Source organism: Erinaceus europaeus, chromosome 5, assembly GCF_950295315.1.
Source record: "Erinaceus europaeus chromosome 5, mEriEur2.1, whole genome shotgun sequence".
Classification (NCBI taxonomy): domain Eukaryota; kingdom Metazoa; phylum Chordata; class Mammalia; order Eulipotyphla; family Erinaceidae; genus Erinaceus; species Erinaceus europaeus.
In genome coordinates, this window is record NC_080166.1 from 116,438,891 (window position 1) to 116,466,406 (window position 27,516).

Sequence of the window (27,516 nt, forward strand, 5' to 3'; positions counted from 1 at the left end):
AGCATCACAGAATCAGCAATTTCATGTATCTGAGATTGTGTGCACGCACATATATATGTACACATGTACATACTATGCCAGACTGAATCACATTCTAAAAGGAAAGAGGAAATGGTGAGGGGATAGGAGGCCTGATCTTTTTCTACCCAGAGACACTCAACATATTACAGTTTGGAACTGTGTGAAGAGGAATGAAGAGTATGTGCTCTCTTGGTGTCTCAGAAAATCCAGACAGGCTCACCTTGTGCAAGACCTGCTTTCCTAGCCCATCCCTTTTGACTGTCTTTATGGATGAGACAGTTCTGGTCAAAAAGCAGAATTGTCTCACTCACAGGCAGAAGCTGAGAAATGAGAACAGGATGGAGAACACAAAGCAGAACTTGGATTGGGTTTTATGTATTGCACCAAACTAAAGCACTCTGAGGACTGAGGGGGCTTCAAGTCTTAGAGCACAATGATTGAGGACCTAGGCTGGGGGGGTTAGACTGTTATGCAGAAAGCTGAAAAATTTTACACATGTACCAACAACTATATTTACTGTTAAATGTAAACTATTAATTCCCCCCCTAAAAAAAAAAACCTGAGAATTGTAACCAGTCTATAGAGGACATGTACCAAAATACCCTTCAGATGTGCATCCCCGTCTCCCTTCACAGAGTATATGACCCCAAAACAGAGGATTATCTTTGACTGCTTTTTTTACCATTTACAAAAAGATGAGCACAGGGTCAACCCCCCCAAATACTTAATGCTTCCACTGATATTAACATCACTGGGATCTGATTCTGAACAGTGGAAGTGAACACTAGTGTCTTAAAAAACTGATTCCTGGGGTTCAGGTGAAGCAGGTCTGAAGGTGTCTATCTTTCTCTCCTCTCTGTCTTCCCCTCCTCTCTTGATTTCTCTCTATCCTATCCAACCCAACAACAATGACAGCAATAACAACAACAATAATAATAACAACACCTATAAACAACAAAGGCAACAACAGGGACAAAATAGCCTCCAGGAGCAGTGGGTTCATAGTGCAGCACTAAACCCCAAACAATAACCCTGGAGGCAATACACACACACACACACACACACACACACACACACACACGGGTGTGTGTGTGTGTGTGTGTGTGTGTGTGTGTGTGTATTCTCTTAAAGTTCCATCTATGATGAAGCAAGAGAGATGACTATTGTTTTTAACAATTAAGTAGTAGTCCATTGTGTATATATACCACAAATTTCTTAGCAACTCATCTGTCAGTAAGTGAGATAAGCCAAAAAAAAAAAAAAAAAAGGACAAATACTGGATGATCTTACTTATAGGTAGAATTTAAGAAACAAGGGAAGTTGGAGCATTGTACCAAAGTAAAAACCTCTGGCAGGCGGAGGGTAGATTTTCAGCTCTACTGTGGGGGGTGGAGGGTAGGGACACAGACCTCTGGTGACAGGAATGGTGTTAATATATACTTCTAGTAGTCTTATAAACCACTATTTAATCAACATGAGAGGGCAAAAACAGATTGAATGTCTTAAGCTTTTCAAAGCATAGACTTTAGTTCTGAGTATATATTTCTTCAATCTAAGCACTTCAGGTTTCAAATTGGTAAACTGAATTCTAACACTGAGCTTAAATGGTTAATTAAAAAAATATTTAATCACCTATAATTTTAGACCAGGGAGTCCAGAAGCAATCGATCCTGTCAGTATATATAAGATATAGCTATTTATAAATAGCATTAAATGACATAAGTCATGGTAAGGTCTTGTATGGTATAGCAAATCCTCACCATGGATTTTCAAAGTCAACCAAGTTCCCAAATAACTTGGTTATAATAATAATTATCTGTTACCTTCTTAAACTCTAAGCCAGCAAGGAACTTTCCCCATTCTCTATAAAACCTGTATTTCTCCCAGCCCTGGAACCTCTGGGACTTTGCTTGTTTTCTTCCATGCTTCTTTTGGTCCATACTACTTGATACCGCATCAGCTGATCTCAACCAATAAATGCAACCAGTACCACCTTGACATGTTTCACTTTGGATTGTGTCTAGAGATGCCAGGCATTCAATGTCAACCCTCCAGCTCCAATACTCTGGTGAGACCTTTTCTAGAACATAGAACTCCTTAGTTCTATTTCAGGTGGTATGCTTCCGAATAAAGCTATAGAACCTAGATATAGACCAGGACCCAAGGGGTAGAGAACATGTGCACATGTATCCATAAGTTAGGGGAAAATATGTACCTTAAAGTGTAAGTGTGAGTAGTCTGCACTCAATAAGTTCAGCAAGAAAGTAGAAAGAACTAAAATGGACATCATAAAGTACTTAATCAAATATTTTCTACTTAGACCTAGATACCCTACTCATCTATTTCCTATTTCACTTCCCTCAATCACTGTAAATCTAAACTTGTCAGATTAAGTAAGGACTACTGCCGGGCTGGGCTAGCTTCACGGGCAGTAGAGAGACGACCAGGGACTCATGGCTGAGCTGGGAAGCAGTATCTCGTTTATTAATCAGATACATGACCTTTTATGCATCTCTTCATCAGAAGTGGCAAGGGAAAGGAAATGACTAGGAGAGGGGGCAGAGCAAAAAAAGAGCACGAACAGAACATAGAAAGCTTCCTTCTAACCAGTGGGGACTAAACCAATACCCTGCAGGCAGGGTGGGACCCAGGTAAAACAGTGATTATGTAAATAGACCACATCATAAGTAATACAAGCGAACCTCATGTGATGATCAAAACAGAAGGTCTGATAAGCAGAATTTAGAAGCATACCAACAGACTACAAAAGCTGAATAAGGCCAAGAGACTGGACAACTTTAATGATGACCCATTTGCTCACTACCATGTTTACCCCATCATCTGAGGCTCTAGTCAGGGAATCCTGGGATTCCACATAGACATGATGGGCCTAGACCTCTAGCAGACCCCTCTCTCCACCATCACTGGCCATCTCCATCACAAACAAGACCATAAACCCTCTAGTGGACCTCTACAGGACCTTGCCCTCAATGTACAACAACAATGGTGGAAACTGTCCCACGCTCCAAAGGGAGGCTGGGTCAACATACTCTGATGCTCATGGAAGACTGGTCCTGAAATGAGTGCAGTCTAGAATGTTCCTAGTCATGACCATAGAATGTGGGCTCTGACTGACAGGAATGCAGAGGTTACACAGGCTCCTGTGCTAGATATGATAAGACATGGGCCCTAAGTCAGATCGATGGGGTTTACAGTTAACAATATTTACATACTTTCCCCATATCTGGGAGCTACTCTCTGCTCAAATCCAGCGTTCTAGTCCTATTCCCAACTCTGACACCATCTTCCCCAACAATACTTTTATCCCACCTGCATACTAGCTACTGAGCATAGGCAAAAACCAGTAAAGCCATGACCCCCTTGGAATATAACCAAAATAGACTTCCTAGCTTCTTCCAACATGAAGACCCCAAATCTACTATATTCTTGCCTTTAGGTTCCTGATTATTGAACAATTAGTTCTGCTTTGTATCTTAATGCTTTTTAGCCACCAAGTACCATGATGTCAATCTGCTCTCCCTGGGCAGACAACCTCACCAACGTGCCCTGGGACTCCACCTCCCCAGAGCCCTACCCCACTAGGGAAAGACAGAAACAGACAAGAAATATGGATTGACCTTTCAATGCCCATGTCCAGCGGAGAAGCAATTACAGAAGTCAGACCTTCCACCTTCTGCACTCCATAAAGATCTTTGGTCCATATTCTCAGAGGGATAAAGTATAGTAAACAAAACCTTCCAATGGACAGAACAGGATATGGAACTCTGGTGGTGGGAATTATATGGAATTGTATCACTCTTATCCTACAATATTGTTAATCATTATTAAATCACTAATAAGAAAAAAAATACAATGAAACAAGGACAGAAAGAGAAAACACAAAATGAAACTTGGAGTTGGTTGGTGTACTATACCAAAGGACTCTGGGGAAGGAGGGCTTGGGAAGGGATGAATGGAGGTCCACTGAGAGCCACTTTACTCTAGGGAGCTCAAGGTTAGGTGTCAATAACATAGGAATGAATAAACAAGAATTTTTTGGGTTATAGTTGGATATGCTATTCTTTCTGTCAGTTCTCAGTGCTTTATTCATTTTGTAGGCTCTTAGGACAAACTCCAAGAACTGGGACCCTTCAGTGGACCATGCTTTCTCACACAGTCACTCTTCTCTGATTTCCTGTAGGACTTATTTTCTCTATTGGCCTTACAAGAACATTTCATAAAATATAACAAACCAAGGATGACATAGATACTGTGAGAACATGTCACATTGTGTATAAAACAATAATAAATTGTCCACTAATGTACTTATGAGGGCCTTAAGAAATAGCAGTTTAGAAGGTACTGCATGTATTCAAAGTGACCGAAAACCCTGAAAGACATCTAATTAAATTAGGATAAAAAGAAAAATGTCTCCAAGTATGATAGAAAGAATTATTTTCCTTTTAATAATATTAAGAAATGGAAAATGTTGGGATAAGATGCAACAATTAGTTTGAGCAACACAAAAACATTTAAAAAAAATTTGGGGGGGCAGGAGTAGATAGCATAATGTTTATGCAAAGAGACTCTCATGCCTGAGGCTCCGAAATCCCAGGTTCAATCCCCCGAACTACCATAAGCCAGAGCTGAGTAGTGCTCTGGTGTTAAAAATATAAATAAAAAATTAAAAAAATTATTAGCTTTATTTATTGGATAGAGACAGCCAGAAGTCGAGAGGAAGGGGGTGATAGAGAGGGGGAGAGACAGAGAGACACCTGCAGCTCAGCTTCATTACTTCAAAACTTTCCCCTTGCAAGTGGGGCCCAGGGGCTAGAGCCCAGGTCCTTGTGCATTATAACATGTGCGCTCAACAAGGTGTGTCACCACCAGGCCCCCCACAAAAAAATTTCTTAGCAAAGAGATGGATGACTCTTAAATCACTTTGTATTTTAAAAGTAGGTCAAGAAAAGACTATCAGGTAAGAATGCTCAGGAATAATTTTTGCTTTGAAAGAAGAATAAATTAATATGTGAAGTTCTATTTAATTTTCATAAAATTATAATAAGGTGAAAAGTTGCTTCTATTTTTGTTAATTAAATATACTCCTTTCTCTCTCAACATTTTAATTTTTTTATTATCTTTATTAATTGGATAGAGATAGCCAGAAATCTAGAGGGAAGGGGATGACAGAGAGGGAGAGAGACACCTGCAGCACTGCTTCACCACTTGCAAAGCTTTCCCCCTGCAGATGGGGACCAGGGGCTCAAACCTGGGTCCTTGAGCATTGTAATATGTGTGTTCAACCAGGTGCGCCACCACCCAGCCCCTAATATTTTGTTTTTATAACCTCACAGTTCTTGAACTATATTCCTCCAGGTTTCAAGGTCTATAAGATACCTATAAAATAATACCATTCATTAATCCTCAAGAGTCCTAGAAAGTCAGTGTCCCTTCTACAGATAAGACATTCAGGCTCAGAGAGGTTAAGTGACTCACCCTGGTGTGACTGACTTTAGGATAGAAACCCTTGTGTGTTTGATAAGTTTCTGTACCAGGAATTGAACCTGGGGCTTTTCACATGCTGATTATGTCCCCAACCAATTAGACAACACAGATTCACTATGATGGTGGACACAGTACATAGTAAAAGTAACTTACTTTTGAAGGAATGTGAACTTTTACTCCTAATAAATATATAGTGTTATAAATAATCAAGAACTTAATAGTATATATGTAAATCAGTTGCTGTGATAGACTAAATAAAGTACATCCTCTTACTCACAGGTTTTATTTTGGCATGAAGTATTACTGAACTTCAGGAGAATGACAAAATAAATACATTGTTATCTGAAGAATGAAGCTTCCCAGAGATTAATTAGTATAGTTGGTCATTTTCTAGGAAGACTACCTCCAGCGATAGGGATTTCCTACTTTTTTGTACCTGCCTCTTGAATTGGAATGCACATTTTAACAATTAGAGGGAACTGGAAAAAGGTTAAGAATATTTAAAAAAATATATCAAGAATTGAGGATCCATAAAATAGAGGATCAATGATACAGGTTAAAGAGAGTGAGAGACTATAAACTGATTTTACATATATATATAACATTTAACCAGTTGTTATTCTCACAAGAAGCAAATGATCTTAAAGACACAGTTCTCTGTGTTTAATTTGTGACCTCTCAAAAATATCTTTTGTTTTTGATTTCTCAAGGACTATCTTACAGTGAGAGAAATATTCAATAGTTCAATAAAGAGAAAGTTAGCCTGAATTTTTCCTTTTTCTTCTTCTGTTGCCTTTTAGTATTTATCTTAGAGAAATGATGGTAATACTTCAGTGAATATATATATATATATATATGTCGGTCATCTACAATTACATAGATTCTCCTCCAATTTTTAAAGCAGGTACTATCATCAGGGCTTCAAAGAGTATCTGCCAATATCCGTGAGCAAAGGAGGATAAGGTTTCATTGTCATTTCAAGGTTCTTCATCAACAAAAGAGATTGAATAACCAGCTAGAAGCAGAACAGTCCTGAATCTCAACTTCCTTTTTCTACCTAATAGAACTATCAAACTGCCCTGATTCAAGTTTCCCTACCCGGCTATTTATTTTCTCTTCCTTCTCTCATTTTCTCCTTATATTTGCTTCCTCTTCTGGCTCACTTAATGCAGCAAAAATCCTATTATTTGAAACTCATTGATGCTAATTTGCAAGATATTGGCAAAGTCTTGTAATTGTTTTATGCTTTTTAACTGATTTAATAATGATTGACAAGACTGTAGGGTGAGGGGTATAATTCCACACAATTCCCACTACCAGGGTTCTGCCCCCCATCCCCTCCACAGGAAGCTTTCCTTGTATTTTTTTAAATATGCATTTATTTCATATGTGATAGAGTTTCACATGAGAGAGAGAGGCCAGAGCACCATTCCAGAACATTCAATCCAAGGATTGAACTGAGAGCTTCAGGCATTAAAGTCTCATGCTCTACCAGGTAAGTTATTTCCCTGGCTACCTTGTAGTCATTTAAGTTTAGCTTTGGAAAAGTTTTTGTAATTTGAAATGCCAATCAGTTGTCTTTGCTCTTTGCACATCAGATTCACCTGGAAGGCAGAGCCCCACCTGACTCAGTGGGTCAGCAGTAGGGCTTGATACTGATAATTTGCATTTATAACCATTCCCAGGTCAGGCCAACACTGTTAGCAAGGTGCCATAGCCTTAACTTCTCTGATGCAAATAGACAGGAAAGCAAAGGGAACCAATTACTCCAGCTGACAAAATGGTTTTTAATGTTATTTGCTTATAGCAAAACTGATATGCTTTGTAGAGAAAACAGAAAGAGCCAAAGGTTTGGATCCCCAAGTGGATTTGTGTGACCTTTTTCTTTGGGTGGGTAGGTGGGGATTTAAGTCAACTGGCTTCAGTTTTCTTATCTGTTATTCAAGGGCACGCTCTTCTTTCTAATTCTATTATTCTACATGTATAAAATTGTACAAATTAAACATGCATGTAAATAACAAGTATTCAGAACTTTCACATTCAAAGCATCTTGTGATTAACATTTGCTTTCCCTTGAATTAATGAGATTCTGTTGCTGATTTTTCTCTATAGAGGAAAGCTTTACAAATAGTCTTAACCCCTCAAGTTGTACCCCAAGCTTCAAAACCAAGGCTAGTGTTGAAATAAATAAATAAATAAATAAACAAATAAATAAAATATCAAACAAACAAGGTTTGGTGAAATGGCTCACTTGGATAGGGTGTTGTTTTGTCATGTGTATGTTGATCCAGGTTTCAGCCCAGCCCCCACCTCATTGAAAGAAGCTTTAATGCTTTTCTCTCTCTCACCTCTATCTTAAAAAAAAAAATTTTTTTTTAATTAGGCACCTTACACAAAACCCTGTGCAACATCTAGTGAAGAACAGAGTCATTTCTATTCTGGGACATCAAAAGCCAGATATTGTGGATTAAATGCCATTGCCCTTGATCTTAAAGGATGAGTAGGAGGATGACTGGGAGACATGAGAAAGGGGCAACAGGGAGAATGCACAGCAGGTGCATGGAGACATCTGTCATGAGTCTCTCCTTCCTACTACATCCCTATATTTGAACACATTTCTCGAACTTTCTCTTCATCTAGGAACAGCAAAGGCCTCAAAGTTATAACGATATATTTCTTTATCCCAAGCATAGAGTATAGTAACAGGCAGAATCAATAAATATTTGTTGAAATTAAACTTATTTCATTTTTCAATAGAGTCTTTATGTGAATGAATTAATTATATATGAATACATACAAAATTTAATCAACTCCTAAGTCCAATAAAATTTTTTTATCAATTTACCATTGGCTTTTAAATGTAGGTTTTTAATTCTTGTTATTAGGATTGAAGCCTTGCAGAGTGAGTCAATAAGTAGGGACTTTATTTGGGGAACATTTTGGAGCTAGTAGGTTTCTAGGAAGAAAGCTGATATGATGTTTTGAAGAATGGACTGAATAAAATGAGAAAATCTTAGATTTGATTAGAAATATTTGGCAAAGAGAACAGGGGTACAAGTGAAGCAAATGCAACTAAAGCTTGGCAATTGTTGAATCTGGGTGGTGGCAATATGATGTTTCTTATACTATTCCTTTTGTGCTTGCTTGAAAAATTCCATAGTGAAACATTTTTCAAAAGACTCATTTGTTAAAAAAAGATTTTTACATGTTAAGGTCTAGTTTATACATTTTATCAAAATATTATATTAAAAGTTTTATTTACTTTTACGAGAGAGGGTTAGAGCATCGTTCAACTCTAACCTATCCAGAAACAGAGATGAAACCTATGAACTTACTTATACATGCCAATCCTATGCTCTACTGTTTAGATCTCTCCATGAACTAAAATGTATTAGATTAAAACACCACCACCTATAAGCCAGATTCAGCCACAAGTTTGAAGGTTCGCTGCTGAGCTATCAAGTTCATCTACATCCTCCCTGATTAACTAAGCATGTTGGACTGAATAGTGTGGATCTTGGGGCATTCACACTTACAAAACAAGGCAACAATAAAGTGCAGCCGGGATGTCACTGCTATGGACATGCTCTCTCATACCCATGTTACAATTTAGCCTGAGAACTTCCAGGAAAAATGGTGCCTCAGATGACTAGGAATGAGAAGCTTCATCAACTGACAAAATAGATTTTCACTGAGGCTTTAAAAATGTATAAGGATGGGGCTGGGTGGTGGTGTACCTTATACACAAGATGCCACCAGTGTCTGGCTGAATAGCCACTGGAAGAGCCTACATTGGTTAGTTTCTTCACTTAGTCACCAAATATTTACTAAATCTACATGTACCCTAAGCACTGTGCTATTGCAAGGGGACCAGGCATGACTTTTGTCCTTACACAGATGGTAGTATGAGAGGAAGGCAGATTATATAATAAACACACCCCAAAAGATAGATCTGTGCTTTGGGGCCCAGATCAAGGTTTTCAGGAATGATAACATGGAAAGTTGACCTAGAAGTAACTGATGATAGACAGAGAAGGCTTCTGATCAAAGAGAAAAGGGGCTTGAGGATATAAGAATTATATAAACAGGGCCCAGGCTATGGATGCAACTGCTAGAGCATACACATTGCAGTGCACTGGGACTAGGTTCAAACCTCCAGTCCTCACCTACTGGGGAAGCTTCACAGGCAGTGAAATAGTGCTACAGGTGTCTCTTTCCCTCTCACTTCCTCTGTATCTCCTGCTTCTCTTTCAACTTCTCTCTATCTCTACCCTAAATAAATAAATATTTAAAAGAATTATATAAAACAGAAGAAAAGAACACTTCATGGTGGCTCACTCACTCACTACTAGTTTTATTAGAGTCTGTTCTGGACAGTAACTTTTTGGTACGTTCATGTATTGACAGTCTTTGTTCCCTTGATTCAGCTTGACCCTAATCCATGCAGAAGAATGTCCCCCTCTTGATATAGGATAACATATTATGGTCTTGTTTTCTCCCTGTCTCCCCAACTGCATATATGTGTCATCAGAACAAGGACTTTGTTTCTCTTCTAGCCTCACCTCAGAACCCAGTATTCAGTGAACATTTGTTTTCTGAAAGAGTATGGAAGCATGATGACATATGAAGTGATTAATTATTTCCAGCTTAGAAACACTACATTCAACCCAAGACTCAAGATAAGTCTGTTAAGAGAGCTATTTCTGTAACCAAGAAGGAGGCTGACAAAATACCAATATGCCCAGGAGTGGAAATATTACATGAAGGATAATAACACGTTATTTTAGTAGAGAAGCTGACTGTGAGTGTATTGAGAATGCCTGGCTTATAGAATCTTTTAAAAAAGCATTTATTTATTTATTTATTTATTCATTTATTTGTTGTTAGAGACAGAAAGAAAATGAGAGGGGAGGAGGAGGTAGAGAGGGAAAGAGACAGACAGACACTTGCAGTACTGCTTTACCATTTCTGAATCTTTCCCCCTGCAGGTGGGGACCAGACACTTGAACTTGGAACCTTGTGCACTATAATTTGTGTGCTTAACCAGGTGCACCACCACCTGGCCCCCGAGTTTATAGAATCTTTACAACAGAATTTATTAATAGTGTAGATCATGACCAATCAATCAATAAAAAATCAATTCAGTGGGTGTTAACCAGCTTGAATCCAATGAATAGAATTTAAAAAATTACAGAGAGAAAAAAGTGATAGCATTCTTCAAAGGAGGATAGAGACTGTTTCTTGAAATTTTTGTTTTCACTGTATCTGCAGGTGTGTGTGTGTGTGTGTGTGTGTGTGTGTGTGTGTGTGTGTGTGTGTGTGTGTGTCTTTGGGTCACAAGGCAAAGTGCATTTCTTACAGTGCGTTATAATGAAATGGCTCCAGAAGCTGTTCAAACAGCTGTCATTTGCAGACAATGCTCTGTTAGACTGAGAAAGACAAACCCAACTTTCTAGCTATTTTGTTAGAATCATATTTAAGCTAAACATCAAATGTGATAAAACTCTTTTGAAACAGGAGTTTTTGGGTCTGCATGAGAGGGCACATTACACAACAGTAACAAAACCTAACTGGGCAACGAGAACAGTAAAAACTAGAAGTGTGTTAACAGCCACCAGAAAGCAGTGCCAGAAGCTGCCATGTTTTGACAATAAAGGCCACAAACCAAAGTTTTAGCTCTTTTTCTTCCAGATTCCATTGATAGAGGAAGTGACCTGTTAGAGCCTAATTTATATATGTTATTACTAAGATAGCATATAGGTATACAAACATATACATTGCAGTATTCATTGTATTTTAAAGATATATGCATACATATAAATATGCATAATGTGGATTGTATAACAAATATTACATAGTAATACAAAAACACTAGTATAAATATATCAGGTAATAAATGCAATAACACAAAATGCATTTCCAACATTTAAAGAGAGGAAAGGACTTCCAGGGCAGGGTATATCACAGAAGCTCAACAAACAAAATTTACATGAATGGACTGAGGGAGGGAGATCTTTCATTTAGGTTTTGTCTAGGCTTGTTTTTAAATTTGTTGATGTCAAAAAATATTTACTAGTTCTTGGTTCACAGGTCCTTTTTTAGAAGCCACTCCATTTAATAAAGATGACTTAGGTTGTATTAAGTGTTTATATAACTATGGGGATATACAATGGCTATACAAAATTCTCTTGATGTATGCAGATCTAAAGTTGATAATCTCAGCCTAGATTAGACTCTACTTATTCACAGCAACATATCCACACTAGGCAGTAGGTTAATAGATTGGAAGCAAGAAAGGCAGAGAGTGAAAAAAGAGTGAAGATGGCTGCTAGAACATGATAATGGTTTGTTCAGTGGACAGTGAAGGTTAGTAATATGTCCAAAAGTCACCAAACAACAAAAATATAAAGTGTTTCATGTAAGTCCTACCTATTGTGATACCACATCTTTACAAGTACATAAAATCACAAGTTTTTATCATTTCACTTACACACTTTTATATATTTAAAAATATCTCGAGAGGTAAAAAGTTTCCTGACCCACAGTCATAATTTTATATACCATGGATTAAGGGTCAATATAATAAATAATAGAAAATTTACTTCTAGAAAATGTAGTGTCATACGTAAATATTTAATGTTTTCATAAGTGTTCATGCAGTATAATAATTAACAAGTAATTTTTATCCCCCAGAATTATTAATAAACAAAATATTTCTCCTTTATTAGAGCATTATGTTGTGCCATTACAAATGAGCTTTTTCTACATTCATTAAATAGAAAATTAAACAATAAGTGTCCAAGATGCATGTAATTACCCGTGTCATGGAAATTTCCTCTCATTATTTTTGGAGGACTCTAATACTGCTTACAGCGCTGTTCTAGAACTAATGTAACCAGGCTACTATTCTTTTTTTTTTTTAAAGATTTTATTTATTTATTGATGAGAAAGATAGGAGGAGAGAAAGAACCAGACATCACTCTGGTACATGTGCTGCCGGGGCTCGAACTCAGGACCTCACGCTTGAGAGTCCAGCACTTTATCCACTGCGCCATCTCCCGGACCACACCAGGCTACTATTCTGATGATGGGGAAGCAGCAACTTGCAATTTGGACACGTATAATATTGTCTACAACTTGAAATTCTGCCTCTCAGTTCATAAGTAATAAAAAACACTCTTGTATTTTAAACGTTGGAGGTTGAGACAATGATAAATCTGCCTTAGGCCTATTCATGTTTAAAAATAAATAAATAAGAGTATTTGCATTAACATCTAGACTAAATCAAGCATAAATCTATTTCTGTTGTAACAGTATATATGACAGTACTAATTATTTTTTCACACTATTTTCACAGATGAAAGGTTTACAGTACAGAGTCCTACTGAATAGGACTCAATATTTGCACAGAGCTCAAACTCAGTGCTTTACCTTCATGAGCTTAGAGTTTAGAAGTGGAACTTTAAGGTAGAAAAATTCTATTACACCCTGATTCGTTTCACAGACTCATACAAAAATTACTTCTAAAACATGGCATTCCTAAGCAGAAAACTAGAAAGGCACTAGCCCTAACTGTAACGTTTACTGATGTTATCAGCAAATCCCTATAGATGATGCAACTGCTCTCTGACCCCATCCACCTTAACCCTTAGGAGAGTCCCTCCTACACTCTGCATTCACTAACAGATGACCCACTCCACACACGCTTGCTTTCATACCTACCAAGCCCTTTTATGAAGCTCACCACACAGGATCGTCTCCAGCAAGCTGTTGTCATCTCCATGAGCCTGCTGTGAAAAAAACCCAAACTAACAGTCTGGGCCTGCTCTCCAGACTATGTCCCAAAGCAAAAAAACATAATGACGGCCTCCATGCTCCCGTTGTCCGCTGCCACCATAAGTGTCTCACCGCAAGGTAGGGCTCTTGTATTTTGGGCCCAAGGTATATTTTTAGTCAGGTGCTCCAGACCTACAGTAGAAGACTAGCTAAAACAGGCCTTTCGTTTACAGCAGGCTGTTGATGCTGATGGGTCAATTTTTAGCTGCACAGTAAGACAGTGACCGTAGGTCTAAATTTATCCACAAGAACATACTATGCTGACAGATTAGTAAAGCTGCTCAAAGCACTCCAGGAACACGAGCCTGGTCCACACAGCTAATCATAAACTCTCTATGCATGCTGGACACATGCACTGCCCACAGATTCAACCCACGAGTATGGGGTTCCTGTAATCCAAGAAAAATAAGAGCATAGAAAACACAGTGAAGGATGATAAGCCATTGCCTTAGGAACTTGGGGCTCTCCGTGGCAAGTACACACAGCTTAAACTCTCACAGATCAAACCAACATCAGAGAAGCCCTATTTGAAGACAAGAGTCTGTGAGAAACTATATACCCTTCAGGAAAAATGAAACATGGAACAGCTGTGGGCATAACTAGTAAAGACAACTGACTAGGTTTAATATACAGTGAAATTATTTTTAAAGTCACAGTCTACATAGACTTGTTAAGAAGAGCCAATATTGGTCAATGTAAAGTGCTCCACCTTCAAAAGAAAAACAGGTTTAGGCTAGTGAGGTGATTAAAAAGAGAAAATGCCGCGACTTAAAAAATAAAATAAAAGTGTAGCTAATTGGTTTTTCAATGGGCATTATTTCTGACAGAGGAGTTTTGTGAGGGTCAATGGAAATCTATTTCTTCACTAGCACAGCTGTGACGAGCAAGAAACCCAAGTAATTTCCTATTCTGGATTTACTCAGGGTAATTGTGGGTTTTCTTTAGCAATATAAGTTGGAATTACAAAACAGCATGGTATGGAGAATTAAATGATGAACTGAAACATTTCACAGGAAGGAGAAAAATGCCCAAATTACCAAAATAAACAAAGTGATTCAGGCAGGCTAAGCTCCAGTAAAGATGCCCTGCGGTACCACTGTGCATTACACATTCAGAATTTGACATTTTAAGAGCCCTGAAGGTAGCCATATATTATAGAATCTTTAATCATGAATATGTTTTAATGAAATAAATTCTTTAGACATGCTAAAATTATTATACCATCCTAGACCACAGATGCACATGAAGAACAGTAAAGTACAATATAAAAAACAATATTTTAAATTGAAATGTTTTGACACTTTATAAGTTAAGCTTCACAATTGGGAGAAATTCACTCAAAAGATAGTTTGTTCCCTGATGCTACCAAGTCAATGTCATGCTGTTTAAACTATATTAATGTAATCTAAATTTACTAAAAGAAAATGGATTGTGGGTAGAAAATGGATAGTTCAATAATAATTCTCCATTATTAATTGGATGATGACTTTTTTAATTTGGTGCTTTTTTATTTAACAGTTAATCTAATACTTATAAAATTTCCTTTCTGTTTTTGTGTGGTCTGGTGGCCTGGTAGCATGAATGAAGCAGTTTAAGTGCAGAGCTCAAACTCAGTGCTTCTACCTTCATGAGCTTAGAGTTTAGAAGCTTCAAGGAAGTTTCTGAGTGTTTAATTTATCTTATTCCTCTAGAAAGGACCTTTCTTCGGTTATAGACCAACTGGTTAGTTCTTGATTGGTATTAGGGTTAGAAGATCATTTAATCACATCATTGAATCATTGAATTACTGCGTATAACTGTCTGGATTTCATTTACTTACTTTAATGCATAGTCAAACCAGTTTATTATATTATAAGAAACAATTTAGACACCAACTAAATAATAGTCTCCAGCTTGAAGAAAAATTCAATTTATTAAATGATCACATTTTAACACTAAATCATTCAAAACCCCAAAGTAATAGGAAACAGACTGATTTTTTTTTTTTCAGTTATTGGTTGTATAAACCCAACATTTCTCACTGAGGTTTTTAGAACCAGTTTGTGATGCATTTAGTAAAATATTTCAGTAATAACATGGGCACATTTTATTTGCATGGTGATAATGTCTCTCTTTTTAGAAACCTAGTAAATACAATTGTTAAAATGCTGTCACAGAAACGTGGCAGTTAACAGATGTCTGAGCCAACAGGGATTATATCTCTGCGCCATTTTTCCATGACACAATATAGTGCAGAATGTAATCCCTCACTTATATTAACAAATCTTTCCAGGACACAGAGCCTCCACTTTTGCTTTAAGCTGGGAAGCAAATTAAGTAAAGCATAAGCAAACATCACCTGGAGCCTTGCCTTTTCCCTGTGGAAACTATAATAAGGGCAGAGACTCCAAAAGACAATGTGACATTGTGCTTGGAATTCATGGCTATCAAACAGGCTTCTAAGTTGTAGGTAGCATTTGCCAAGCTTGTCATTACCTAAAGACATATGCAACAAAACAAATGCAGCCTGAAAATGTTTACCAGGAAGGCCTCTGGCAAAATACTGGTTTGTTTTGGCACCAGATGCTTTTGGAAGCCAGCCACCATTAAAACTGTGCTTCACCAACAGGTGGGCATTGCTCATTAGGGGTAGACTGTCTGAACCTACGCAGAGGTTTACTTTCAACCTCCAAGTGTCATCCTTCTCCTGTAAATTACCAGCTGCACTTAAACCCAGCGTAGGGCAGGAAATCTGAAGGGAGACTTGGCTAAACAGCAGTGAAAGAACTCACATGTGTTCAAAATCATGTAAGTAGCTTGTCTCCAAAAATTTCTCTCTTGATGACTTTTATCAGTTATCAAAGCTTTAAACATAAATCCATCTCTACAACTATAAGTTTATTCCTTCACTGATCCTTTTCCTTGTCTACTGTCCTTTAATGACATGATTTTGGAAGACTACCGCAATGATCCAGTTTCTTCAGTTTAACTCATTTAGTTTAGTAGGGGAGAGGGCTTGACATAAACTCAAGGCTGCATTTATCTACTTAAAATGGGGAGTCCTATAGAAAGGACAGTGGGACCTATAGCATCTTAACCTCTAATAAGGCTAAAATTTCTTTTCTTTTCTGCCACTATCTTTTTCTTTTTTTACTTGGGGGGGTTAATAGGTTGTAGCACAGGTGTTGACACATGGGTACAATCTCTCATCTTCCCGTGATAGGTTATCTGCAAAACACTCTCACCCCCAACTTAGGTCCTTTTCTGAATCTATCTTTTTAAAAGGCTCCATAAATGAGTCTGAAGTGTAGTCAGGTCTGGAAGTTGCTGATAGCCTCGGGGAATATTTAATAATAAATGACAATTGAGTGTTTTGTAAACTGTCTCCCCAGATAGGAGAATGCGTAGAAGCATTTAAAATAGTTCCTATGTTGAATAGCACTATCAAGCTGGCAGACTCACACTTACAACTCAAATCATACTGATGAATCAGGAACTAAAGAAATGAAAAGCAGGGCTTGCTTATGCTAACCTTAATTTGTTTCTTACCTTAAAACAGCCCCAGAGGTTTCCTTTCCCTGCTCCAGATTGTGTATATACATCATACTTTACACACAGACTAATAATAAGTCTTACTCTGAGTCCACCTTTTATTTATATACAATTTAAGCAAGCTTATTTAGTTTTCAAACTGCAACAAAATGGATACAGGAAATTAAAGGTAAGATGTAATAAATGATTACTCAATATATGCAGACATTAATTTCTTATTTTACTTTTTGATAGAGATGGAGAGAAACTAAGGTGGGGAGATAGGAAGAAAGACAGACACTTGCAGCACTGTTCCACCACTTGTGAAGCTTACCCCATTACAAGTCAGGGTTGGGGACTTGAAACCATGTCCTTGCACATGAACACTCTAAGGGATGTGCCACTGCCTGGCCCCAAATGCAAACATTCTAAAAATCATTCAAACAATTAATGAAAATGACAACGAAGACAGGGAGATGCTATTAGTGTAAAGTATGCCTCTTGGAACCTCTTAATAACCTCTAGAGACATTTCTGAAAGGATGCCCAGAATAAAAAAAAAGGAGTGTGTCTGAGATGACACTCTGTAATCGACAGTATAGGATGGAAACTAATGAAGGATTTTCATCCAAAACATCTAAATATTTAATTAAAAAATGCCTGTCCTCACTGGAGTTTATATAGTGCAGTTAGAAAGACAGTAAAGAACTATCCACATCTAAGAAAGCATAATTTAAACCAAGATTTCTGAACTCAAAGTTTTAACTGGTCCAGAAAACATTTAATTTTTTCATAAAGCCTGTAAATTCTTGTGAAATGGTTAACTTCAGGAGGTCAAGAAATGAGCTCAGATCCCTCTTGACCATTCAGTAAGAAACCATAGGGGGGATCAGACAGTTGCAAACCAGGTTAGCACACAGTATACCATGCGCAAGGTCCTGGGTTTGATTCCCACTTGCCACCACCGGCAAGGGGGAAGCTTCACAAGCAGTGAAGCAGTGCTGCATGTGTCTCTTTCTCTCTCCCTCTCTATCTCCACCACTTCAATTTCTCTCTGTGTCCTATCTCATAAAAAAGAAGGGAAAAGGAGAGACAGCACAGCACCACCGCTTCCTGTAATGCAGTGGAGGCTAGATTCAAACTTGGGTTGTGTGCAAGACAAAGTAAGCACACTCTCCAAGGAAGCTATTTTGTGGAGCTGGGGCCTCACATAGTTTCACTGCTGCTGGTTTGAAATTTTCATTCAGATAGGGATGGAGAGAGACAGAAAAGAGAGGGAAAGGCCCCTCAACACCAGAACATTCACTGGTGCCATGGCACTCCCATGTGTTACGGGGTGGGGTGGGGGGGTCGAAGCTGGGCCACAGGCAGGACAAGGCACATACCCTACTGGATCAAAAACATGGACTCTGCAGCATCATGGATTCCTAAGTTCACCTTAAAGGGCCTTCTCTGCTATATAACGATCTATGAGACCTCAGGCAAGGCACAGAGTTGGAGATCTAAATTGGTATCTGCAGATGACAGTATGCTAAACCATCAGTCTTTCAGGAATGTTTTAGAACTAAATATTCCTTAGGCTAATTTAGAGAGCTTCAATCAAAGAACACCTCAAAAATCTAGCAGAGTAAGCTGAGTGTCAGAAGTCACTACTAAACATAGTACAAGACAACTTCTGAAATGAAATCGAAGTTTAGTACACTACCTGTATTGTATATGTGTACGTGTACATGTATGTGTATGTGACTTTGCTGTCCAAAAGTCTGGAGACCAACCATAAAACAATTTAAGGAAATTTCATCTGTGCTATAGTCACACAAAATTAGTGAGCACATGAAATGTGGCTAGTGTAACTGAGTTACTGAACTTGAATTTGATTTGAATTAAAATTTAATGACTGATGCTTGATTTAGTTATTGGAAAAATTTTAAGCAATCTTCATAACAATGGGCATACATGAGAATACCTTTTTAATGTAGATTTTATGAAATTTAAAAAGACATCAAGTATTTTTTTACTAGTATGCTGTCCAAATTTAGAGGTGTTGATTTTAAAAGAATCATACTTCAGGGGGCCCAGGAGGTGGCTCAATGGATAAAGGACTGGACTCTCAAGCATGAGGTCCCAAGTTCAATCCCTGGCAGCACATGTGCCATAGTGATATCTGGTTCTCTCTCTCTCTCTGCCTATTTTCTTCATGAATAAATAAACAAAATATCTAAAAAATAATAATTGTATCTCAGCCCCCCAAAGTAAAATATTTCTCTAGTAGTTTTTAAATTTTTTTTTTATTTAAGAAAGGATTAATTAACAAAACCATAGGGTAGGAGGGGTACAACTCCACACAATTCCCACCACCCAATCTCCGTATCCCACCCCCTCCCCTGATAGCTTTCCCATTCTCTATCTCTCTGGGAGCATGGACCCAGGGTCATTGAGGGTTGCAGAAGGTAGAAGGTCTGGCTTCTATAATTCTTATGTTGATGTTGTCTAAATGATAATACTCTAAGTACAATGGATTAGGCATAACACCTTATCAAAAATAGTTTCTGATGTTTTTAAGCTCAGTTTAATGAACCTACTAGAAAACTTAAAATAGTATATTTGTCTTGAGTTATATTTCTATTCTTCTAGCCAACACTCTCTAAACTAGCTGTTCTCTAGAAAAAAATACTGCTTTATAAAACTTAGACACTGGGAAATATATTTTGTGAATAAAATATATTTTGTGAGTAAAATATATTTTGTGAATAAACATGGAAGCCATTAAGAAAAGGAGACAGTACAGCACATTCACGAATTAGTAAGTACCTGTAATTATACACATGCACAAATAAGTGATGAAGTGTTGATTTATTGACTCAAGCAAACATCTATTAATCTAGTCACAAGATATCACGTTGGGTGAGAACAAGAAGCAGTTACTTTTATCCTTACTATTTTCTTAGTTAAATAAATTTTTCCAAGATCATATACCAAATAGACACCAGGAGAATGGATTTATATACAGATTTTCTGGTTCCTAGACTTGTACTCTTCCTGCTATACCAGATCATCTCATACACATTGAAAACAAAAATACTGGGGGCCAGGCTGCAACAAATCAGGTTAAATGCACATAGAAAGAAGTACAACGACCAACACAAGGATCCTGGTTTAAGGCTCCAGCTTTTGCAGGGGGATCACTTTGCAAGCCATGAAGCAGATCTGTAGGTGTCTCTTTCTCACCCCCTCTTTATCTTACCTTCCTCTCTCAATTTCTCTCTTATCCAAAAAGAACAATGGTAATCAACTCAACGATTGCCACCTCAACATGCTTCAGCTCAGATTGTGTCTGGAGACTTCAGGTGTGGAATGACAACCCTTCAGCTTCATTACTCAGGTGAGACCTTTCCTTTCATAGTATTCTCTAGTTCCATCTCAGGTGGTTCACTTTCTAACAAAGTCCCAAAACCTAGATATACTCCAGGTTCTGTGAGAGAGAGCATATGTTCACACGTATCCATAAACTAGTGCAAAATATATACCTGAAAGCAGAAGTACACTAGAGTTTGCAGCACTTCTCCCCCCCTTCCCCCCAACACTTCCTCTCCACTATTCCAAGCTTTGGGTCCATGATTGCTCAACCATTTGTTTGGCTTCGTATGTTAACTCTCTTTTCAGCCACCAGGTTCCAGATGCCATCAGGATGCCGGCCAGGCTTCCCTGGACTGAAGACCCCACCAATCTGCCCTGGAGCTCTACTTCCCCAGAGACCCACCCTACTAGGGAAAGAGAGAGGCAGACTGGGAGTGTGGATCGACTAGTCAACGTCCATGTTCAGCGGGGAAGCAATACAGAAGCCAGACCTTCCACCTTCTGCAACCCACAATGATCCTGGGTCCATACTCCCAGAAGGATAGAGAACGGGAAAGCTATCAGGGGAGGGGATAGGATATGGAGACTGGGTGGCGGGAATTGTGTGGAGTTGTACCCCTCCTATCCTATGGTTTTGTTAATGTCTCCTTTCTTAAATAAAAAATAAATTAAAAAAAAAACAACAATGGGAAAAAAATGGCCACCAGAAACAGTGGATTCGGGGGTGGGGGAGGGACAAAAATACCATAAAAGAGCTCTCAAATACTAAATGCTTCTACATGGCACCCAAATAAACACACAACTGACTAAAAGATAGTTTTTTAAGGGTTCTGAGAATCTCCAACCCAGGACTTCACACATACATATGTGAAAAATGGTTTCTATTGCTTAGCCGTCTATTGATCTGGTACAATTTTTTAATCAGCGAGCAAGAAAAAGAGATTAAAGCACTGCTTCACCATCCATAGAGCTTCACTGACTTTGTCTTTTTTGTTTGTTTATTTCTCTGGTTCGTTTTTGTGTGTTTTTATCTATTTATTTTCTATTCTCTCATAGAGGGAATCTTTAACACTGCCTACAATATTATTCACTTTACAACTGATTACACAATAATTCCCAGTGGCTCCTGTACTGCCATCAATATTCTCACCACACACTGCATTGATTTCTAGCTTTTCTTACTCTTTGGGTTAAAACAATTCACTCAGTAAGTGCAACAAGAAAATAGAAAAACCGTAAAAGGACACCATAAAATATTTAATCAAACATGTTTACTTAGACCAAGATACCCTACTCATCAACTTCCTATTCCACTTCCCTCAATCACTGTAAATCTAAACTTGTCTGATTAAGTAAGGACTACAAAAGCTGAATAAGGCCAAGAGACTGGACAACTTTAATGATGACCCATTTGCTCACTACCATGTTTACCCCATCATCTGAGGCTCTAGTCAGGGAATCCTGGGATTCCACATAGACATGATGGGCCTAGACCTCTAGCAGACCCCTCTCTCCACCATCACTGACCATCTCCATCACAAACAAGACCATAAACCCTCTAGTGGACCTCTACAGGACCTTGCCCTCAATGCACAACAACAATGGTGGAAATTGTCCCACGCTCCAAAGGGAGGCTGGGTCAACATACTCTGATGCTCATGGAAGACTGGCCCTGAAATGAGTGCAGTCTAGAATGTTCCTAGTCATGACCATAGAATGTGGGCTCTGACTGACAGGAATGCAGAGGTTACACAGGCTCCTGTACTAGATATGATAAGACATGGGCCCTAAGTCAGATCGATGGGGTTTACAGTTAACAATATTTACATACTTTCCCCATATTTGGGAGCTACTCTCTGCTCAAATCCAGCGTTCTAGTCCTATTCCCAACTCTGACACCATCTTCCCAGACAATACTTTTATCCCACCTGCATACTAGCTGTTGGGCTCAGGCAAAAACTAGTAAAGCCATGACCCCCTTGGAATATAACTAAAATACACTTCCTAGCTTCTTCCAACATGAAGACCCCAAATCTACTATATTCTTGCCTTTAGGTTCCTAATTATTGAACAGTTAGTTCTGCTTTGTATCTTAATGTTTTTCAGCCACCAAGTTGCAGATGCTACCATGATGCCAACCTGCCTTCCCTGGGCAGACAGCCTCACTAATGTGTCCTGGGAACCCACCTCCCCAGAGTCCTACCCCACTAGGAAAAGATAGAAAGAGGGTGGGGGTTATGGATTGGCCTGCCAATGCCCATGTCCAGTGGAGAAGCAATGATAGAAGTCAGACTTTCCACCTTCTGCACCCCATAAAGATCTTTGGTCCATACTCCAGAGGAATAAAGAATTGGGAATCTTCCAACGAAGAGCATGGGATGCAGAACTTCAGTGGTGAGAACTGTATGAAATTGTAGCCTCTTTATCCCACAATCTTGTCTATCATTATTAAATCACTAATATTAAAAAAAAAATTCACTCTGACTTCTTACCATAATGTTTTGTACACAGTGAGTTTTCAATTATCTGTTGATTGGCTTAAATATTACAATTTTTGGACTATGTACATATGGGGTGAGGGAAGACTATAAAACTGTGTGAAAATCATGAATTTCTAAAGAAGACTGTTAAGACAGGTACATCTTTATTTCTCTGTACCTGACTCCACAGGAGAGTCCTTTTCATGGCATGCACAATTTTTAAAATTTCTTTATTAGGGGATTAATATTTCATAGTTGACAGTAAATACAATAGTTTGTACATGCATAACATTTCTCAGTTTCCCACATAACAATACAACTCCCACTAGGTCCTTTGCCATCATGTTCCAGGATCTGAACCCTCCCCCACCACCCACCCCAGAGTCTTTTGTTTTGGAGCAATACACCAACTCTTGTCCAAGTTCTGCTTAGTGTTTTCTCTTCTGATCTTGTTTTTCAACTTCTATCTGTGAGTGAGATCATCTCATATTCATCTTTCTGTTTCTGACCTCACTTAACATGATTTCTTCAAGCTCCATCCAAGATGGGCTCAAAATGGTGAAATCACCATTTTTAATATCTGAATAGTATTCCATTGTGTATATACTGTCCCACTGTGTATATACTGTGTATATACTGTTGTGTTTATACTGTATATGTACTGTTGTTGAACACATGGTTTGCTTCCAGGTTTTGGCTATTACAAATTGTGCTGGCTATGAGCACAGGTATACACAGATCTTTTTGGATGGGTGTATTTGGTTCCTTAGGATATATCCCCAGGAAAAGAATTGCAGGGTCATAGAGTAGGTCCATTTCTAGGCTTTTGAGAGTTCTCCAGACTGCTCTCCACAGAGGTTAGACCAATTGACATTCCTCCAGCAGTGCAGGAGGGTTCCTTTGTCACCACTACCTCTCCAGCATTTGCTGCTGTTACCTTTTCTGATGTATGACATTCTCACAGGATTGAAGTGGTATCTCATTATTGTCTTTATTTGCATTTCTCTGACAATCAAAGACTTGGAACATTTTTTTCATATGTTTCATGGTCTTTTGGATCTCTTCTGTGGTGAATATTCTGTTCATATACTCTCCCCATTTTTGGATAGGGTCATTTGTTTTCTTGTTGTTGATTTTTGGCAAGCTCTTTATATACTTTGGTTATTAGCTTCTTATCTGATGTATCTTCTTTTATTCTGTGAGGGGGTCTCTTGATTTGGGTAGTGGCTCCTTTTGATGTGCAGAAGATTTTTAATTTGATGTAGTCCCATTGGTTTATTCTTGCCTTAGTCTTCTTTGTAATCAGATTAATTTCACTGATGATGTCTTTAAAATTTAGACGGAAAGGAGTTCTGCCGGGGGTCAGGCGGTAGCACAGTGGGTTAAGTGCTGGAGTAAGGATCCCTGTTCTAGCCCCTGGCTTCCCACCTGCAGGGGAGTCTCTTCACAGGCGGTGAAGCAGGTCTGTAGGTGTCTCTCTTTTTCTCCCCGTCTTCCCCCTCCTCTCTCCATTTCTCTTTGTCTTATCCAACAACGAACGATATCAACAATAGCAATAATAACCACAACAAGGCTACAACAACAATGGCAACAAAAGTGGGGGAAAGAGTTCTGCAATATTTTCCTCTAAGTATCTGATAGTTTCCAGCCTAACATCCAAGTCCTGATATACTTGGAATCTACTTTGTGTTTGGTGAAATACAGTGGTTCGGTTTCATTCTTCTGCGTGTTTCAACCCATTTTTTCCAACACCATTTCTTGAAGAAACTCTGCTTTCCCCATTTAATAGTCTGGGAACCTTTGTCAAAGATTAGATGTCCAAAAAAGAAAAAAAAAAAAAAAAAGATTAGATGTCCATAGGTGTGGGGGATTACTTCTGGGCTCTCAATTATATTCCACTGGTGAGTGTGTGTCTATTTATGTTCCAGTACCAAACAATTTTGACTACAATCGCCCTATAATACAATTTGAGATCTGGAAGTATGATGCCTCCAGTTCTGTTCTTCTAAAGATTGTTTTGGCAATTCTAGGTCTTTTCTGGTTCCAGATAAACATTCATAGCTTTTGTTTTATTTTCCTAAAAAATGTGGTTGGGATCTTGATGGGGATTGCATTAAATTTGTTTTTGGCTCTGGGTAGTACATTCATTTTAATGATGCTAATTATTCCAATCCACAAACAGGGAATATCTTTCTACTCCTTTGTGTCTTTTTCTATTTCCTTGAATAGTTGACTCATAATTTTCAGTATACAAGTTTTCGCAAACCCAAGATTAATTTAAGTGCTGGGAGGGCACAGATGTGCTCAACATTTCAGCAGAAATTTAAACTGGTCAATGTGTTTTGGAGATTTTGGCGGACTTCATTTTATCCCAGTAGACAGCTCTTCAATTCGCTGCCATCCACTCTGGCCGGTCATTTCATCACTGCTGCCCCTTGTTTCTTCTGCTCCTAACCACAGACTTTTTATTTATTTGTGGCCTATGGGTGGCCTATGGGTGGCCTATGGGTGGCCTATGGGTGGCCTATGGGTGGCAGAGGGCCGTCGACTTTTTCAGAGGGAGAGAAAGAGTGGAAGGGTGGGAACATCAAGTTTTCCTTCAATGCTGTAGGGGTCAGGCTGTTTTGAACCTGGGTTGCAGACATGACAAAGCAGCACACTATCCAAGGCAGGATCCATTTTCTTATGTGATGACATTCAACATGCCAGAGTACCATGTGCACTCAACCGGGTGCACCACTACTGGGTCCCCTCAATGTACCATAGTAATGCATATTGTTACTATAATAAGTATATTGTGAGCTGAACACTCGAAGCATTATTGGGTTAGAACAAATCACTCTGGCTTCACCAATCATAATGAAGTGGTTAGTGTCAAGTGCAAGTCTTAGCAGTCATAGAAGTTAATACAACCTCAAGAAGTATACTCATTAGAAGAGTAGGATAGAGACACTGGGAGAATTAGATTCAAATGGGCTAGTGGGATGGGTTTTGAATTGGCATAGAGAAAAAGAAAAAAAAATATCCTCATCAAGTTGCCTAAGATTAGGAGGTCTGCTCGGAGAACTTACACAGGCATACCTCCTGAGTGTAGAAACAAGTGACAGACTTATCTGTCATAGCAGGATCCAACAGTGCATGGCTCTAGATACCACAAAAAGCCACAAGCAGGACATCAGCTGGAGTTTTAGTTCTTAAGAAATTATCCCTTTGAGACTGATGCATTGGTTTCCTGTGAAAACTACACTACACTTTCCTGGAAGACTTCCATATGTTAACATTGGTTAGAAAGCTTAGAAGAACTGAGACCCCAAGTGTCCCCAGTGCAACTGACCATGTGTGCCTGTATTAGGTTCTTATTTGTATGACTACATGATTCAAGACACTTAGTCATCTATAGTTTGTATTTAATTGAAATAATAGACACAATAAGACCTCTTTCAGCTGATTACCTGGCAATAACTATGAAATAAATAAATAGGAAATATGGGGGGGAAAGATCAGTGTAGAGTTGAATTACCATGACAGATTTCACTGAGAATAGTTTACTTCCAAGTTGGCACCAGTGGCTGTAAAGTTCAAAAGTAATGCTCTATTAAAATCCTTATAACTTAAATGATATTTAGACAGATATTGGGATAATTTAATATGAACACATGATACTGTTATTTTTGACTAGCCAGACTGTTGCACATACATGATTTCACTGCTCTCAGATCACGTTTTCATTTAGATAGAGACACACAGAGTGAGAGACAGAAACCACAGCACTAGAGATACTCCCAGTGCCATGACACTCCCATGTGGTTCCAGGACATGAACCTGTTCTGTGCACATGGCAGGCAGACACCCTACCTTCTTCCTGCCCCCAGAAAGGTGCAATTTAACTTGTTCACATGGAGAAAAGAGGTGAACGACTGGTCGTGTCCATCAAGAATGTCATCATAAGCCCGTTTGTGGTGCCTTTCCAGGATCTTGCCCTCACTATAAAGTAGCAACAGTAGGAACTGCTACACTTTCTAAAGAAAGGCTGGGAGACTTCCAGACTATCCTGCTACTCAAGGAAGACCGGGCCTGAAATGAGTGCAACCTAGAATGTTCCCAGCTTTGACCATGGACTGAGAGCTCATACTGACAGGGACTCAGAGGTTATACGAGCTCCTGTGCTACATGGGTCCTGGGTCAGGTTGATAGGATAAAAGTTAACTGCATTTATACATTTTTCTTTAAGTTTAGGAGCTACTCTCTGTCCTTATTCAGCTTTCTAGTTCTATTGTCAACTCTGATAGCATCTTCCCAGACAATATTTTTAGTCCACCTCCATGTTAACTATCAAGCTCAGACAAAACCACTAGAGTCATGGGCCCATATCAGCAGTCATGCTACACAAATCTCAGTTTGAAAGAAAAGCATTTCACCTTTCACATCTCAGATGACCTATTTCCTAAAGTCACAGAAGCAACTCTCTACCAAAATGTCTACTCCAGGGAGTGACAAAGATCAGATCATCAAGCCAAGAAGAGGAAGTCACAAGGGGACTCCAAAACTTTTCAGCTCCAGATCACACTGTCTATGCAATGAGCATATGTCATAAAGCATCAATTCTTGGGATTCTGACAAGTGTTAATTGGGTGAATTAATAATAGTTTAATAGTAGACACTTCATAAAAACTGACTTAGCTGTTATGGCTCTATGGAGAGATATATTCACACATGCATCATCTAATTCATTTATAAAGATATATATATATATGACATCTATTAATATTTTATGGACTCAGAATTGAATAAACTTGCTCAAGGTCAGT

The 27,516-nt window shown here is 38.5% G+C and overlaps 1 protein-coding gene across 4 annotated transcripts in view; it reads right to left on the bottom strand.

Moving 5' to 3' along the window:
- Nucleotides 1-27,516, bottom strand: part of FRY (FRY microtubule binding protein) — a 495,577-nt gene that overhangs the window by 248,517 nt on the left and 219,544 nt on the right. The window contains exon 1 of one of the 4 annotated variants that reach the window (XM_060191650.1): nt 13,249-13,502. The exons of the other annotated variants lie outside the window; for them this stretch is intronic. Within the exon in view, the coding sequence (XP_060047633.1) occupies nt 13,249-13,309 (61 nt within the window). The 5' untranslated portion in view covers nt 13,310-13,502. Of the gene's footprint in view, nt 1-13,248; nt 13,503-27,516 lie in introns of those variants that run through there. 4 annotated transcript variants of the gene reach the window in all.